At 39.0% G+C, this 19438-nt stretch overlaps 1 protein-coding gene across 1 annotated transcript in view; it reads left to right on the top strand.

Moving 5' to 3' along the window:
- The window catches only part of LOC109928323 (WD repeat-containing protein 7), a 375400-nt gene that overhangs the window by 56000 nt on the left and 299962 nt on the right, over nucleotides 1–19438 (top strand). The window contains exon 10 of the mRNA XM_048604178.1: nucleotides 11499–11636. Coding sequence (XP_048460135.1) covers nucleotides 11499–11636 — 138 coding nt within the window. The remainder of the gene's footprint in view (nucleotides 1–11498; nucleotides 11637–19438) is intronic.

The raw sequence follows: 19438 nt of genomic DNA on the forward strand, positions 1-19438 counted from the left end.
ACCTTTTACGCCATTGGTAATCAAAAATCTATGAACCTCTACCTTAAATCTGTTCAAAGACTGGGTTTTCACAGCTCTCTGGGTAGAGAATTCCAAAGATTCACCATTATTCACTATTCATTAAATAGTTATACGTTATTTAATAGTTCATTAAAAGCACTGAAGGAGAATTAAACACTGATTAAAATTCATTTTTGTGTGTTAATGATTACTGAGAACATTGTGAAAGTGCGTAGTGTTCTATGGTTATGTTAAAACATACAAATTCAAAGCAGAAATATGCCATTTGTCCCTTTGAGTCTGCTCCACCATTCAGAAAGATGAAACATCATCTGATTATTGGCTGAACTCCATTCCTGCCAACCCTTGACCATCTTTGCCTCCCTTTGCTAGTTAAGGATCTATCTGCCTCCACTTTAAAAACAAAATCATTGACTGTACCTCCAATGCTGTCTGCAGGAGCAGTGTTCCAAAATCGGTCAGCCATCTAAGAGAAAACATTCTCCTCTTCTCCTTCTTAGAAAGAAGTTGCCGTTGTATTTAACCTGTGTAGCTTTTGTCCAAGTCTCTTCCACAAGGGAAACATGCTTTCAGTAGCCCTTTCAGGATCTTCTGTGTCAACATGACCTCTTACTCCATTAGATACAGGCCTGTCAGGTCCAAGCTTTCTTCGTAATTTAAGCCCGTCGTTCTAAGCATCAGTCGAATGATCCTTTTCTAAACTGCTTCTAACATAATTTATATTCCTTTTTAAATAAGGAGAATGAAACTAGACACAGTATTCCAGAGGTTGTCTCAACAATGCCATGTATGACTATTATAAAACATTCCGGCTTTTATATTCCATTCCCCTTGTATTTAAAGTTTCATCAAGCCATTTGTGTATGAACTTTGCAGTGGGCCAATTTGAGAGCTTAGAGAATATCAGGATGCAAAGAGCTCAAAACGCATTGGTGCAACAAATTTATTCATTGAGTAATGTTAGAGTCATAGAAACATAAAATTTTACAGTACAGAAGGAGATGACTGGAACCTTCACATCTTTACCGGCTCCTGAAAGAGCTATCCAGCCATTCCCATTCTCCAGTCCTATGTCTGTTGTCCTTTAAATTAATTACTTTCAAATATATCTTTTGAGACCTTGTATGGATTCCACATCACCACTGTCCCAGGCAGTGCATTCCAAATCCTAACAACTCTCTCTAAGTGAAGAAGTTTCTCATCACCTGACTCATAGCTCTCACTATCAATCTTGAAATTGTGACAAAAAAACTGCAGATGCTGGAATCCAAGGCCGACAATCAGGAGGCTGGAAGAACACAGCAGGCCAGGCAGCATCTGGAGGAAAGGAGCAGTCAACGTTTTGCGTATAACCCTTCTTCAGGACTGTTGGTCTGTAAACTGTCACCAGAAATGGAAATGGAGAGGTCAAAAAAGAGGAAGGAGGTGTCTGAGATATACCAAGTGAATTTGAGGGCCGGATGGAAGTTGTTAGCGAAGTCAATGAACTGCTCCATTTCAGCCTGGGTGCAAGATGCGGCACTGATGCATTCGTCAATGCAATGGTGGAAGAGTTGGAGAACAGTACCAGTGTGCGTACTGAAGAGGGACTGTTCAGCATAACCTATAAAACAGGCAGGTGTAGCTTAGTGTCCCTCCTGCTTTTTAGAAACTCTTCCTGATTCTATTGCAACTATTATTCCAACATGATTCATACACCTCCTTTTTCCCCTCATTTTTTCACCAATATTCTTAGTCATCCGGAATACTCTAGCTTGGATACCCTGTATTTATTTCACATGGGTATGTACCTAGCTTGCACCCTATTTATCTCTCTTTTTGAAATTCACTGTTTTATTCATCAAAATGTGTTTACAAACAACCTGCTGTAGTTCAAGAATAAAAACAGAAGTTGCTGGAAAAGCTCAGCAAGTCTGACCACATCTATGAAGAAAAAGTCAGAGTTAACATTTTGGGTCCGGTGACACTTCCTCAGAACTGATGGTAGTGAGGAAAACATTGGTTTATATGCAGATGGTAGGGAGTAAACGATAGGTGGGGATAGAGCCCAAAGAGAAAAAGCAGTTGGATAGACAAAGGAGTTGAAAACGGTCTGGCTAGGAGGGTGAATAGCTGTTAATGGGGACTGTTAGTGACTAACAATAGGTAGTGTGTAATGGTATTACGCAAGGCCTAATAACAACGCCTGGTATGTGGGATAGGGGGCAAGGACATGGAAGAGTTTAGGTCCTAAAATTATTGGACTCGATATTGAGACTGGAGCGCAGCAGGGTCCCCAAGCATAAAATTAGGTGTTGTTCTCCCAGCTTGCGCTGAGCTTCGCCTGAACACTGCAGCAAGCCTGAGACAGATGTTGGCCAGAGAACAGGGTGATGTGTTAAAGTGGCAGGCAACTGGGGAGGCAATGGCCTTGTGGTATTATCACTGGACTATTAATCCAGAGACCCAAGTAACATTCTGGCGATCCAGGTTCGAATCCTGCCACAGCAGATGGAGGAATTTGAATTCAAATAAAGAAATCTGGAATTAAGAGTCTGACAATTGCCATGAATCCATTGCTGATAGTTGGAAAAAACCATCTGGTTCACTAATGCCCTTTAGGGAAGGAAACTGCCAGACCTAACCTGGTCTGGCCTACACGTGACTCCAGACCCACAGCAATGTGGTTGACTGCCCTCTGGACAATTAGGGATGGGCAATAAATGCTGCCTAGCCAGTGATGCCCTCATCCCGTGAATGAATAGAAGAAAAAACCTGGAAGCTCATGTAGATGTTCTGCGAAGCAGTCACCCAGTCTACGCTTCGTTTCCCCAGTGTGGAGGAGACCACATTGTGAGCAGCGAATACAGTAGTCTAGATTTTGGGAAGTGCAGGTGAAGCGTTGCTTCACTTGGAAGATATGTTTGGAAGATAGAGGGGAGGGAGGAAGTGAATGGGTAGGTGTTACACCTTCGGTGGTTGTGGGGGAAGGTGCCGTGGGGCTGTGTGGGGGGTATTGGGAAAGCAGGAAGTGTGAAGCATAGAAACATAGAAGATAGGAGCAGGAGGAGGCCATTTGGCCCTTTGAATCTGCTCTGCCGTTCTTCATGATCATGACTGATCCTCCAATTCAATAGCCTAATCCTGCTTTCTCCCCATAGCCTTTGATCCCATTCGCCCCAAGTGCTATATCTAGTCTCCTCTTGAATGCATTCAATATTTTGGCATCAACTACTTCCTGTGATAATGAGTTCCACAAGCTCACCACTCTTTAGGTGAAGAAATGTCTCCTCATCTCCGTCCTAAATCGTATACCCCGAATCCTCGTACTATGACCCCAGGTTCTGGAGACACACACCATCAGGAACATGCTCCCTGCATCTACCCTGTCCAGTCCTGTTAGAATTTTATCAGTCTCTATGAGATCCCCCCTCCCCATTTGTCTGAACTCTAGCAAAAACAATCCTAACCTGGTCAATCTCTCCTCCTACGTCAGATCCGGCATCCCCAGAATCAGCCTCGCAAGCCTTTATTACAGTCCCTTGAGAGTAAGAGCATCCTTCGTCAGAAAAGGAGACCAAAACTGCATACAGTATTTCAGTTGTGGTCTCACCAAGGCCCTGTACAACTGCAACAACACATCCCTACTCCTGTACTCAACCTCTCGCAATGATTGTTTTCTTTACCGCCTGCTGCACCGGTACGTTTACCTTCAGCGACTGGTGCACAAGGAATTCCAGGTCCCGCTGCACGCTCCCCTCTCCCAATTTACAGCCAATCAGGTAGTAATCTGCTGCCTTGCTTTTGCTTCCAATGTGTCCTGGAGGGAATGGTCCCTGCGGCAAGCAGACAAGGGAGGGGAGGGGAGGGGAGGGAAATATGTGTCTGATGGTGGCACTCGCTGGAGGTGGCAAAAATAACATCTGATCATCTTCTGGATGTGGATGCTGGTGGGATGCTGCTCTAATTCAACTTTTAGACCCCTAAAATCTACCCTTTTCCTGGCCGGGTCTTAATCATTAACTGATTTTTATCCTTTCCAACTTAATGTTGAGCTTTGTTATGTTATGTTTGCTAGTTCCCAAATGCTCTCCCACTCTAATGTTCTCCACCTGGCCTGCCTCATTTCCTCGGATCAGATCTAGCGCAGCTCCCTCCCTTGAAGGACGGGAAATGTACTGTTCCAGAAAGTTCTTCTGCACATGTTGCAGGAATTTCTCCCCTTCTGTGCCCCATGCTCCACGTTTTTCCCAGTATACCTGAGGGTAATTGAAACCACCAACTAGCACAATCCTACTTGAAATGCAGATTTCCATAATTTTCCTACTCTTCTCTCTTCTCCTTCATCCCCACTGTTTTGGAGGTCTATAATAAATAACCAAAAAGGTCATTGTACCCTTCCTGTTTCTCACCTCCAATGATAAAGATTCTAATTCAGGAACTGTATCTCATCCAGGGCAATGATGTTGTCTTTACCAAGACTGCTACATCTCCTCCCTTCTTACCCACTCTGTTTCCACTAAAAACTTTATAACGTGGAATATTAAATATCCAGTCCTGATCTGGCTTGAGCCACGTTTCTGTCAATGCTACTATCTCAAATCCCGAAAGAGCAGTCTCTGCTTCCAGTTCTCCAATTTTGTTCAGTACACTGAATGTATTTGCATCCATATAATTTAACCTTGCTCCTTTCTGTTTTGTGCTCAATGGAAGGCAACCATTTCTTTGTTTACTGCCTACACTCAAGTCTTCCCTCACTATTTCTTCCCATTCCCTCTGTTCTCTCTTTTCCCCTCTTTTTGGTACTTCCAAAACTACGTCCATTAGTCAACACATCCTCCTGCCTTACAAGTTTAAGTCGACCTCCACTGTACTATTTACTCTCTGAGCAAGGATATTAGTTCTATTTCTGCTCCATGAAGCCTGTCTCTTCTGGACAGCTTTCTCCTTTCTCAAAAGTGATCCATCTGTACCAAAAAAATCTAAATTTCTCCCTTTTCTACACCATCCTTCAAGCCATGCATTTATTTCCCTTATCTGCTTTTTGCCTAAATGGTGAAGCTAAACCAAGTTGGTGAACAGGTATTATTTCTGAGATGACTACCCTGGAGGTCCTGTGTTTGAACCAACTCCCTAACTCTTAAAACTGTTTCAGCAAGTCATCCATGCTATTCCTTCCTATGTCATTGGTTGCACGTGAACCACGACCAATGGTTTTTCATCCACGGTGAACCATGGAGATCCAAGGTTTGATCCAAATCTATTTTAGCAAATCCAATGGAGTCAAGTTAAAGAGCTTACAATTTCCAGTTCTGCAGAAGCATCATTGGACTTGAAATGTTAACTCTTTTTCTCCACAGCTGCTGCCAAATCTGCTGAGCTTTTTCAGCACCTTTTCCAACACCTGTAGTATTTTACTTTTTTATTACTGCAATTTCCCTCAGTTGTTAGAGAAAAGTAAATCAGCCCGTGTCCCTTTTTCTTATTATTGGTGATCACAAGTGATGCATGAGATCATAATCAGTTCTGGCTGAGATTTCTGCTTAGGTCAAATCATGTGGTGACATTATCCAGGCTCATGTGGCAGCATGCCAGAGAAGAACTGATGTTGGCAAGGAATCAATAACTTCGAGGTTGAAGCAGAGGAGAAATGTGAAGGGCAAAATAATCTCTCATTGTTCGAATTTATTTTAGCAGGCTTAATGTCTGGTGCACTTCTCCCAGGGCACGCAGCCCTAAACTCAGCACAGCATGAATATTTCTTGTGAGCTACATTTCATAAGAGAATTAATATAGAAGTTCTGGTAAAGGAGGATACCATTTGGCTCCTAATGTCTCTGCGGTTTAAGACACTGCGATAATTCATTCCCCACAGTTACTTCTATATTTCTCCTTTTGTATATACTTATTCCATTCTGTTTTAAGTTATGACCTTACCAGCAGTCAGTTGCGCTGAAGCATCCCATGGTCTCGTAGCTCTCTGTCAAGTACTTTTCTTCTCCCCAAATTCTTCCAATGTGAATCCTTTCTCTCAATTTCCCTTGGTCCCCATTTGCCCACAAGTGAAAGTAATCCTTAACTGGTTCAGTACAAGAGGCCATTTGACCCCTCATGACATCATATCTCCCTGCAATTCACCTGGTCCCACTATCTCACCATTACCCCTTAGCCTTGCAGTTTTTCTCCTCAGATATTTGTCCAATTTCCTTTTGAACACCTCAATTGAATTTGCTTCCAGCAAGTTTTCGGGCAGGGCATTGCAGATCTTAAAATCTTGCTATGTCAAAAGAATTTTTTACCTCATTGTAATCTAAAGTCACCCTTTACTTCCAGAACCTTCCACGAATGCAAACAATTTCTTTCTATCTGTCCAAAACACTTATGATTGTGAAATGATATATTATGTAATGATATCTTCTCTTCTTCAAGAGTAACATACCCAGCTTCTCCACCCATCCAGATAACTGAAACTTCTTATCCCTGGAACTACTCTTGTGATTTTATTTTGCACTCTGTATTGCTTTTGGATCCTTGCTGACATCTGGTTCTTGAATCCCAACACAACACTGGATTTGGAATCTAAAAGAATGCCTTCTAGAGGTTTTTCATAACTTCTTAGTTTTTGTATACTTATGTCCCTAATTGTAAAGCTCCCGATCTTGTATGCTTCATTGATTGCTTTCTCAATCTTCTCTGTCACCCTTAATGACTTGAATGCACATACCATCAAGATCCTCTGCTGTTGTATCCCCTTTGGAATTAGTTGTCTCTTATTCTTTTAACTAAGATGTATCACAAGCCTGTAATGTGGCCTTTTATCATATACCTTTGGAAGGCTGCGCAGAGCAACAACGGCGTTGCCCTCATCAACCCTCTGTTAGCTGATGAAAATATTAATCAAGTTAGGAAAACACAAATTTGTCCTTAAGAAATCTTTGTTCACTTTGCTTAATTAAGGCACATTTATGCATGGGACTGTTCATATTGTCCCAATTGTCCTTTTTAAAAGCTTTTTCACCACTGGGACTGAACTGACTAGTATTGTGTTGTTGGGCGTATCTTTCCATTCTTTTTGAACAAGGATACAATGTATCAAAAGACTGTGGTCATTGCCCTTGCAATTTCCTTACCTAATTCCCTTTTATATCCTTGAATGCATCATGTCCGCTCTTGTAATGTAAAAACTTTTGAGTTTTTTGAAGAGCTGACAAAGAAGATTGAAGGCTGAGCGATAGATGGTGTCTATATAGATTTTAGCAAAGCATTTGACAAGGTTCTGCACGGTAGACTGTTTAGGAAGGTGAGATCGTATGGGACCCAGGGATAACGAGCCAATTTGATGCAAAATTGGCTTGAAGGTAGGAATCAAACTTGAGGACTGTGACCGTTATCAGAACATTGAGTATAGGAATTGGAATGTCATGTTCTGGCTGTACAGGGCATTGGAGAGGCCACTTTTGGAATACTGCGTCAAATTCTGGTCTTCCTTCTATAGGAAAGATGTTGTTAAACTTGAGGGTACAGAAAAGATTTACAAGAATGTTGCCGGGCCTGGTGGGTTTGAGCTACAGGGAGAGGCTGAGCGGGCTAGGGCTTTTTTCCTTGGACTTTTGGAGGCTGACGGGTAACGTTATAGAGATTTATAAAATCATGAGGGACATGGATAGGGTGAATAGCCAAGGGCTTTTTCCTGGGGTGGTGTTGTCCAAAACTAGGGGTCATAGGTGAGAGGGGAAATATTTAAAATGGACCTGAGGGGTAACTTTTTCACGCAGAGGATGGTGCATGTGTAGAACGAGTTGCAAGTGGGAATGGTGGAGGCGAGTACAAATACAACAGTTAAAAGGCAACTGGATGGATATGTGAGTACATAGAGTTTAAAGGGGCATGGGCCAGACACTGGCAAAAGGGACTAGGTCAGAGTGGGAGTTGGACTGAAGGGTCTGTTTCCTATGACTCTATAACTTGAATTACAGTCAACCTGTCAAAATCTGAAACTTCATCAATTTTTAGCTCCTGCATTGTCTGAACTTCTTCCTCTGTCATGAAGACTTGCATGGCATCTTCTTGATTAAAAACAGATGGAAAATTATTCGTTCAGTAGCTTCACTATGCCACTTGTTTCTTGCATGCATAATACTCCTTTTTGGCCTAAATCATTCCCGTTCGTCTCTGTCACTTTAGAACATAAAACATAGAATATAGAATAGTGCACACAGTACAGGCCCTTTGGCCTGCGATGTTGTGCCGATCTATTATCCTACTAAGATCAATCTACCCTGCATACCCTATATTTCACTATCCTCCATGTGCCTATCCAAGAGTTGCTTAAAAGTCTCTAAAGTATCTGACTCCATTACCACTGCTGGCAGCGCATTCCACATGCCCGCCACTCTGTGTGAACCTACCTCTGATATCTCCCCTATACCTTCCTCCAATCACCTTAAAATTATGCCCCCTCGTAATAGTCATTTCCACCCTGGGAAAAAGTCTCTGACTATCCACTCTATCTATGCCTCTCGTCATCTTGTAATATCTATTGTTAATATTTTGTTAATATCTATGGGGAGCGCTTGGATTTCCTTTTATGTTAGCTACTTGTATCTTCTCATCCTCTGTCTTTACTTTGGATAATGCCAATAAAAGCAAAGTCAGTGGCATAGCTTGGGATGTCCATGTCCCATTCCAGGAACTTTGTAAAGCTTGGAGGATTGACAATGCTAAATTTCATACGGTTGTAATTCTTGTATATCTGAAAAGAATTACCTGGTTTTCTTGCATCTTTTTTTAGTTCACTCAATTTTGAGTGATCCCTTTGTTCTCTGTCTCAATGTCGTGACTGATTTGATTTCTTTTATAACCTTACTTGCTCCAATTAGATGATTTCAGTCTTCGATTTCCTAACAAGAAACACATACCTAATTTTATTATATAAAAACCAAGTGCTGGAGAAACTCCGGTTTGGAAATGTCTGTGGAGAGTGGAACAGTTAATGTTTCGAGTCCAATGACTGCCTTTTAGAACTGAAGAAGAATCGGACGTGAAATGTTAACTCTGTTTCTCTCTACATTTGATGCTGTCAAACCAGCTGAGTTTCTATAGCGTACTGTTTTTATTTGATTTCCAGCATCTCCAGTATTTTATTTTTATTTGAGTGCCTAATTTTCTTAACTTTCTGCCATTGTTTAAATCTTGAGAGCAGAAATCATTGTTTCTTAGACATGTGTTTGTATAAAGTAATACCGTTCTAGAATTTGGCAACATCCAATATAGATGGCATCTGACCAAGGTCTCATACAAGATCTATGCAATCTATTCAATATCTTATGTCTTACATTCTCTAACTCTGCTAATGTAGTTTTGCAGCATATTAGTCTTGTTACCTTCCTAAGGTTTTTCACGCACTCCTATTTTGGTGGAGTTGGGAAAGAAAAGAAGAATAAAAAAACTGTTGGTTCAAGCCCCATTGCAGGGTGTTGAATGCAAAATCTCACATCACAGAAATACCATGTGGGTCTTGATTTTGTCAGAGGTGCTCTCATTTGGATCCCTAATTACAAGTAGGCCCATCGACCTTTCACATAGATCAAAAATATCCCATTGCAATTTTGAAGATGATCTTCAGAGCATTTATCTCTCAACTGAATCCTTTTTAAAGTAGATAATCTAGTCACTTATCTCTTTATTTTTGTCATCTTACAGTGTGCAAGCTGATATTTCCTGCATTGAGGCAACTGATAAATGGCTTGGCACATCGAGAGATTGTGCCAGGTCTTTTACTTCTCTATCTTATTTTTCTTCCTTTCATTATATTTTCCATTCCCTTTTCTTTAACCCTTTTCTGTGCATTTAGCACAACATGTTCAATTACTGACCATCTCCAAATGTACTTAACCTGGTCTTATTGGACTCAAATAACTTGCAGTCATTATTCTCTATTTACCCGTGGACATCATCCAATATTCACAAAGCAAATATCTGTAAATGTACTAACTTAATATGGCAAAAGTGGTATAGAAATCATAATTCATCATTTCAAAAAAAGTGAGCTGTCAGTTTTTGATTTGTTCATTGCTTATATATTAGTATAGAATAACAGCAATTATATTCTTGACATCTTCAGGAAATATGATCCCCAGAGTCCAGGTTTTTGTAAAATATTAAAATATGTTGTTTCGGGAAGAACTGTTGTTTTCAGGATTTTGATTTCCCAGAATGTGAATTGTAAAGCATATCTTTTCCACTTATTGTGAGTCAAGTATTTGGTTGAAGTTTTTCCTGTAATTTAAGACTGAAGGCTGATTGTGTGATTGCCACCTTTACTGCTTCAAGTAAAGAAATTGCATGCAGGATTCATTCTCTGAAAAGGAGAATTATTTATCAGAATCTGGGGTGAATCTAGAATGAAACTTCACAATATGCTTATCAAAACACTGACTTTTCCAGAGTCATTTTTTTGTGGTGTGATTCTAGTGTTGAATACACTGCAGATGACCATCCCTGCTTTTAAATTTTATTTAATTAGCTAATGAACAATTAGAGAGCAGTAACCTAGTTGAGTGATTTGGGTATCATGATCTGCCAGAACAAAGTTTGAGTGGATTATTTTAGCGTCTGAAGTCTAACAATTGGATTGCAGTCGTAAATAAACCGAGGTGTATTGTGCAGTGAATCTTTCGTTTTCTTCGTGTTGTGCTGTTGTACCCTTGATAATATACTGTATATGACATAAAGTAATGATTCCTTATTTTGCCTTGAAGGTATGTTAAATCTGATATTGGACGTGCAATGTTACTGCTTTTTAGAAAAGTATAAGGAAATTTATCTACCCTATGTAGGCTTAATCAAATAATACAAAAGCAAAATGCTAATAGTTAAAACACAAAATTGCTGGTCAACAAAATACCTTTTTTGACATCGAATGTTTACTGACCAATAGTTTGATTTTCCCATCAGTATTTAGCATTGCAAATGTCCTAGTGGTTAATAAATGAATGCATTAATTATCTGAATGAATTAAGGTACAATGAACATTCGTTAAAGGATATGCCTTTGGAACCTTAATTATTTGTTGTCGTGAAGAATTTCTTGTGAAATTGTATATATTGGAATTAATCACGTGTTAATAATTGTGTTAAATATTTTCAAAATAAGTAACATTACAAATCAAGCATGCAGATTTAATATTTAAAGTTTGCTCTTTTTAAACTCTTGTATTTAATGTAATGTTCAAAATGTTTTCACCGAATCAATTGTATGAAATACTGAAAAAGACTGAAGTTTACCTTATTTTAGAGCACTTTACAATAAGTGGCTCATTTGGCTTTGTGGGGATTTTAAATTTTATTTTACTGTTAATCCATTTACATAATCTTATTTATCTGGATGTTTGTTAACACCATTATTGTTGTATATGATTTGAGCATTAATTGTTTTCATTTACTTTTTTTCTTTTGCTCTGTTCCTCTTTCTCCACCAATTATTTATCCTTTTGGCAGAGTATCCATCATCTAGAGTCTGGGTATTTGGGGGAGGCAGTTGTCCACGTTCCTCATGAATGTTACCCTGACCCTATAAAGGCCTGGGAGCTCTACACACCGCAGCTGTTATCATATGCTCGGCCTTTTGAGGCACCAGTAAGAATCATCAACCATTCTCTCCCTCTGTATTTCTGTGTCTCTGTCCAGCTATGTGCTATTTGCCTAAATCACGAATAGTTAATAATAACGTAGCCTGGTGGTTTGCTGCTTATTTCACTGTTTTTACACAGTGGTATGTAATAAGGTGTTCCAGTATTCCCAAAACTTTAAAGCAAGTTATTTTCAAACGCATATTGCAATGTATGATCAATTCATTTCTGATTTATTTTTCAAGAGGATATAACTAGAATAAAGTTTACCCTTAACTGGATAGTCTCTTTATATATATAATAGCCTGTCACATACGATTATGAGATATTGTTGTTGCGAGGTATTTCTCCATTTTAATCTATTACCATGAAATTTGATAATGATGGACCATGTAGTCTAGCATAGATTATTGGAGAATCAGAAACAAGGGTAAATGATGAATTTGGCACAAATTCACATAGTCAAGTACATATGAAGCTATACTGATTTCGCTTTTGAATTTAATATATTAAGATGCTCAAAACACTTTTTGTAAACCATCTCAGGGAATTTTCACAGTTGTGGTCAGTTATATTTGGAGAGGAGCAATGAACATGGTACAATTTGATTAATAGTGCCCTATATGATTTGTTAATTAAAACCAAGTCTGTTATGTAAACGGAGAGAACAGTGAAGAAAGTGATTGATTGTAATAATTATTACAAAGACTTCTGTGTAACATTGTTATCAGTAACTTACCAAATATTCATCTCTTATGCAACCCATCAGATATTCACTGTTCGTTGTAGTTTGAGTCCAGCTTTTAAATTGGGCACAACATCTACTGTGTAACATTTGGAATTTTGCGTACAACTCCCTTCATTTTATTTAATGATTTGGTATTTTACTGTTGATGAGTTAGTGATTAACATTATTTCCATGCGTTTGGAGGATACCAAAGCATAGATTATTGAGATTTTTAAAGAATGCATTCTGGGCTCGCTATTTTATGAATGTTTTATAAAATTTAAGGTGCATTTTCCTTTCTTGATCTGAAGAATACTGTTTTAAAGCAACATTTTCCAACTCTTAACAAGAAACAAAATTGATTCCGTGGCTTGTTGCTGTACCATGTGCTGGTGAAAGTAACCTCAAAATCATATAGCACAATTTGGCTATTTGGATGTCTTGTCTGCATTGAACCTGAGTGCTTCTTAGACCACTTTTCTGCTTTATCCCCAAGCAAATCCTATATTCTGCTTTTTTTTTGTTTTTCTCAGAGATTTGCATAATTTTAGGAGTTAACCTGTAATTTTTTGAAAATTGTGATTATTTACTATTGATCCTTATGATTATGCATTCTGCCTTTCTAACCTCACTCTTTATGCCCTCCTGCAACCTCAAGATTGTATTTATGTACCGTGATTTTACCCACCAGAGGAATTAATCCGTGTTTGTCTATGAATTCCTTTTGGAAAAAATCAGAAATGAATTTTAAATTGTTGCAATGTAATTCAAAAATTTATACAATCTGATTAATGAATTAATTTTTCAAACAAAAATTCATACCATTTGTGTATTTTGGTAGTGTTGGTGTGTTTTAATGCTGGTATATGCGTGGTATCTTCTAAGGCTATACTAACCAGTCATTAGTATATCAAATACTGCTAATTTAAGTATTTGGTAAATATTTGTTTTTCTACCTTCTAGTAAATTTCTCAATGACATGCCAGCAGTGAAATGTCTAAACAAATTGTCGCAAGGAATAAACTTCTGTTTCCTAAAATTGAGTTCTTTTATTCGAATATTTACTCATGCAGTTGACTTGAAACCTCAAAAAAAACTCATTCTATATAAATGTAAAATATCAATTTGTTAGCTAGGTGAGAAGATTTTATTTGTATTTGAACTGGGTAACATGCCAAGCCTAAATTCATCAGCTGATCCTTGTTGCCTTATAAAGGTGATGGTGAATGCTCTCCTGAACTGCTGCTGCTCTGGTGTTGACAGTGCTCCAGCAATGGTGCCAAGTGATAAAATTCAGGATTTTAATGAAGTATCAGTGAGGGATTGCTGCTATATGACCAGGTTTATATAGTTTGAGGGGAACTTGAAGGTATTGTGGCTATTTTGCTGTTCTTGGTTCTCTCTGGAGGAGACTGCAGGGTAGAATGGCACTGTCCAAGTAATCTACATGCATTGTGCTATAGCCTGTAGATTATTCCTGGTGCAGCCATAGCCTCAGAGCTGGAGGAGAAAGAATCAGCAGCAGGTTACCAATGAAATACATGCTCACCTATAATTGCTTTTGAGCTTTTCAGTGTTGCAAATTCCCTGGCCAATTTGTCCTATTAAGTTCTGAAGAAGGGTCACTGGACCTGAAACGCTAACTCTGCTTTCTTTCCACAGATGTTGTCAGACTGGCTGAGTTTTCCAGCAGTTTCTGATTTCCAACATTCGTAGTTCTTTGTTTTTGGTTTGTGCTATTAACTCTGGCAAACTTTAAGTGGCAAAACTTTGTTTATTCAGAAGTGATGCATTATTTAGACCTCCCCTGGTATGGTTATGAGATCGTTGAACTAGTTTAGTTTTTAATCAGTACTGACCATAAGATGTTAATGAAGTAACAGTTTTGGTGGTGGTACTGTTGGAAGGTGAGGAGATGGTTAGGTTTTATCTTGTTTAAGGTAAACATTGCCTTGTATTATTTGTGTTCTACGTATTAGCTCAAGGATAAATGTTATCCAGGTCTTGTTACAGATAGACATGGGCTGTTTCATTACTTGAGAAGTTATGAAGGAAGCTATATAGTTTGGGAAGTTTTATAGCTTTGCAGTAATTAGTGGATAGTTCAGCTCCACTCCATATGGTATGAAAATGTGCACATAAATACACACAATGTTTTTGTTTTTGTTGGCATGTATTTTTGAATAGTCGATAGGTTTGAATTTCTGTTGACTAAAATTTGAACTGAGTTGGTATAGCTTCAATGTGCATGGATTTTCAGTCATTTCTGTGAGTAGTTATTGTTCTTGTGTGTTGATGATTCTGCATAATTTGCTTATGCTTGCTCCAGTGCACAGGATAGCTGTTTTTTTTTAATTCAAATACATGCTTTTATATTCCTGAACCTTAAACATTCAAGATTGTGTAAGCCTAAAATGAAGTTGTTATGGATGAAAACTCACTATGTAGATTTCTGAATGTAAATTCAACATGGATACTTCATGTTCAAGTCCCAGGTATTACCTGTAGCAGCTGCAATCTGAGGTGCAGTCTCTGGCTAAAAGGAATAAAATCCCTATGTGCATAGAATAATAGAAATCTGTTTTTAAATAATTCTGGTAATTGTGTGATGGTTTGACAGATGAGCTATATGTTCAAAATCTATGACTTCAGTATTAAATGTCAGGAAACAGTTGAATGCAAATACAATACAATGTGGAAATCTCTCATTGGCTGTTTTCTCTTACAAGCTTTCTTCTCCCATTTAAGTGATGGTTATTCCAGTTGTTTAGCAGATTAAACTATGCGGAGAGAAATAATATTAAAGATCATCAATAGCTTTCCTTAGTTGACAGTGAAGTTTATGGTTTTATGGTTGAAACCAGATGCCTGATCTGACCTTCCTAATATAAGTGATTATAGCTGGGAGAATAAGTATTTCTGCTGCTTGAAGCAACTTTTGCCGGGAGATCTGCTGTCATGCCACGCTTGTCTGTTTTTATTTAATGATTATTAATTGTACAATGCAGAAGATGCAAGGATTTTAATTAAGTTTAGCTAGTTAATCTAGCTAAAATAGCCCCATAATTAAAGAACCACTGTCTAAATCCAAAAAAAAGTCTGCTCTGGATTACTGTTTTGTGTCTGAGTGTTGCTGTATTTCGTCTTGCATTCTTTGCTTGATCTGCTTGATGGAAGAAAGCAAATAGAAGATTCGAAATGACACTGGTGCCAGATTGGTTATTCACTGAAGAGCGAGCAGTAAATTAATACAGGGGACTTTAAGCTCTTCCTTTTAATTAAATGCAAACTTACTGATTAGTGTAAAATTTCTGTTGCTGAAGTATTTATTGTAGTAGGTGCCTGAGAGCTATGCATTGTTGTAAGAAAACTTGATGCTAAGCTGCTTACAGAAACCAATGTCATTGTGGTAGAAATTCTGAGCATTCAGTTAGTGGCAGCCCTGGCATTAACATTCTAAAACTAAATATTGTGTATTGGTTGCGATAGGAATATATTTAGTACATAGGAGTTGTTAGAAAAGGCAGTTTATCAATTTTATATAATTGTATACGTGGGTGAAACTTTGCTGATTTTATCTTCTATAGAGACAATATCTTTCTTTAAGGTAGATTACTACTATTTATGAACTCTCATTCCTGATTCCATAAATTGTAATGCAATCACATCCCCCAATCTCTTATAACTCCACTATGTCTAAGTCTGCCTCTGAATGTCACTTGCAACTGCAGAGTGTTATGGGCCAGACAAAGCCCCTTCAACATATGCTAAGAAGATAGCCTAGACCCTAACTCGTTCTTAATTTAAAGGTAAGTGTAAGGCGTTGTGTTCCAAAAGCAATTTGATTGGTCAAACCTTCAACTTTAAGCAAAGCACACTTTATTTTAACTGTAGTGTAAAAATACAGACAAAATAATAAAAGAATTGGCTTAACTGGAACTCTATGCAGAAATGCGTAACAAAATTAGATACATATATCTAATTAACAGCTCTAATACAATAATATCCCAAAAATATACCCTTGGCAAAAGCAAATGCAGTAAAATAGATTGTCACGTGCAATTCTAGCAGCAAGAAGAGAGCCCCACCTTTTAGCTGTAACAGGAATAAGAGCTTTTGCATGCAGCTTAAAGACCACGGCAACTGCAGAAAGCTAAAATTAAAAATCCTAGTTCTGTGGGAGCTTGACCCTACCCATTCAGGCTGCTTCTATTGTTCCAACCCTTTATTAAAAAGAAAAGCCCCAAGGCCTTACAAGATGTTTGTTCTAGTGGCTTTGAGCAGACTGCTTGATACCTATGTCTTAAACTTTCTCCATAGAAAAAAATGGACAAAATACACTTCATAAAGTCACAGTACCATCATAAGAGACAGCGATAGAGAGAGGAGGACCTGGTTTCTTTTAAAAACAGCTCAGAAAGCTGTGGACTTGGAAAGTTTAGAAAATGGCTCAGAGAGAGGACTGGGGAGTTTAGAAAGCAGTGGAGAAAGATGCAAACCCAGAGAGTTTTAAAAGTGGCACAAAACACAGTGTTTGGTTTAGAAATATAGTCCTGTACTAATAACTGCAGCAAGCCCAGAGGCAGATGCAACCCCTCTGCCATGAGGTGCTAATTGTACGTATCCATCTTACAGCCAGTTCAGTAAAGACATACTAAGAACTGGACCTGTGAACTCAAAGTGGTGTCATTGTGCAGTTGAGGTTGTGCATTGAAGAGATGTGTAGGAGTACATCTACTGGAAGAGAAACACAGGAATGCCCAGAGCTGCTAAAGCCATAGAAAAGGAGCAAAGAAACTGGTCACAACTGAAAGCATTGGGTGAGGCATGATGGCTGCTAATTTTCCTGATTTTACTAATTACACTAATATTGATACATCTACATGCATTCACTTCCTCCACCACCGATGCTCAGTAGCAGCAGTGTGTACTATCTACAAGATGCACTGCAGAAATTCAACAAAGATCCTCCGACAGCACCTTCCAAACCCACGACCACTTCCATCTAGAAGGTCAAGGGCAGCAGATATATGGGAACACCACCACCTCCAAGTTCCCCTCCAAGTTACCCACCATCCTGACTTGGAAATATATCGCCATTCCTTCACTGTCGCTGGGTCAAAATCCTGGAATTCCCTCCCTAATAGCATTATGGGTCAACCCACCGCAGGAGGACTATAGGGGTTCAAAAAGGCAGCTCACCACCACCTTCTCAAGGGCAACTAGGGATGGGCAAGAAATGCTGGCCAGCCAGCGATGCCCACATCCCACAAATGAATAAAAAAATTTAGTGAACTGATCAGAGCAGCTACAAGTAGCTACATTTGTATCACTGTTTGGGAGAGATTTTTCTAAAGCATATTCCACCTTCATCTAATCCAAAGAGCAAAAGAAAAAGGACAGGTGAAATTTTGGACACTTTGAACCAGAGCAAATGTGACTTGTTAACGGAATGGTTCAATATTAAGGCAGAAGGTGGCACGGTGGCTCAGTGGTTAGCACTGCTGCCTCACTGCGCCAGGGACCCAGATTCAATTCCAGCCTCTGGCAACTGTCTGTGTGGAGTAAGCACATTTTCCCCGTGTCTGTGTGAGTTTCCTCTGGATGCTCTAGTTTCCTCCCACAGTCCAAAGGTGTGCAAGTTAGGCGGATTGGCCGTGCTAAATTACCCATAGTGTCCAGAGATGTGCAGACTTAGGTGGCTGAACCATGGGAAATGCAAGGTAACAGTGATAGGGTAGGGGGGTGGGTCTGGGTGGGATGTTCTTCAGAGAGTTGGTGTGGTCTCAATGGGCCAAATGGCCTATTTCTATACTGTAGGGATTCTATGAAAGTGAAAGAGAATTGTTTGATCGGTATGTGACTGGATTAACATACTTTCAGAATGCTGTGAATTTGCACTGAAGGAAGGTCATTTTAATTAAAAATAGACTTATGTTAGCCATTAGAAATGCTGCAGTTTGTGCAGGTTTACTGGATGAGGAGAAACTTGCTGTCAGGGAAGCAAAAGACAATGGTTGTGAATCAGCATCTAGAACAGACAGAGACTTGTGTTATGTTAAATGACATTCCAGGTTGAAAGGGCAGAAAGATCAAGGAGATGGGACATGATGTTAAGTACTGTGGAATATGTTATACGATGGAAAATAAGGCATTTCCAGAATGCGGAAAGCAGTGTTCTCACTATAAGGAGCTGAATTATTTGTGCTTCCATCTCACCAAACAAGTACAGATGACCACTGAGGAGATATCAGCTGAAAATTCTGATGAATCACTTGACAGTGTACAACATGTTCGTTAAGACAGGAGAATAGATGACAAATGAGTTATGTCCAATTGAATGATGATTCAAGGAGGAGAATATCAAGTAAATGTAATGACAGACAATGGTATGTAAAGTGGCTGAACATAGTGATCTGATAATTAAACCCTCAACAGCATAATAGAAGCTATATGCTAGCACCATTCTCATGCCCAGAGGACAAATTACTCTGTAGGGGCAATACAATTGTTACGATTTCTTTGGGTATGATTTTATACAATTAGTGGTTGTAGAACAGAGGGACCTCGGGATTCAGGTACACAATTCTTTTGAAGTTTGAATCATATATAGATAGGGTGGTTAAAAAGGCATTTGGCACACTTGCCTTTATTGCTCAGTCTTTCAAGTATATCAGTTAAGAAGTTATGTTGAGGTTGCACAGGACATTGGTGAAGCCTCGTCTAGAATACTGTGTCCATTTCTGGTTGCCCAGTTACTGGAAGGGTATCATTAAGCTGGAGAGAGTTCAGAAGAGATTTACCAGGACATTGCTGGGTATGGAAGACTGGATGGGCTGGGACTTTTTTCCCTGGAACATAGGAGGTTGAGAGGAAACCTTCTGGAAGTTTATACAATAATGAGAGTAATAGATTTAATGGTAGTTGTCGTTGCCCTGAGCTGGGGGATTTCAAGACAGGAGGCACATTTTTAAGCTGAGAGGAGAGAGATTTAAAAAAGACATGAGGGACAATTTTTTACGCAGTGTGTGGAATGAACTTCCTGAGGAAGTGCTGCATGTGGGTACAATTACATCATTTAA

Source organism: Rhincodon typus, chromosome 1 (genome assembly GCF_021869965.1).
Source record: "Rhincodon typus isolate 14 chromosome 1, sRhiTyp1.1, whole genome shotgun sequence".
In the NCBI taxonomy this organism is placed as follows: domain Eukaryota; kingdom Metazoa; phylum Chordata; class Chondrichthyes; order Orectolobiformes; family Rhincodontidae; genus Rhincodon; species Rhincodon typus.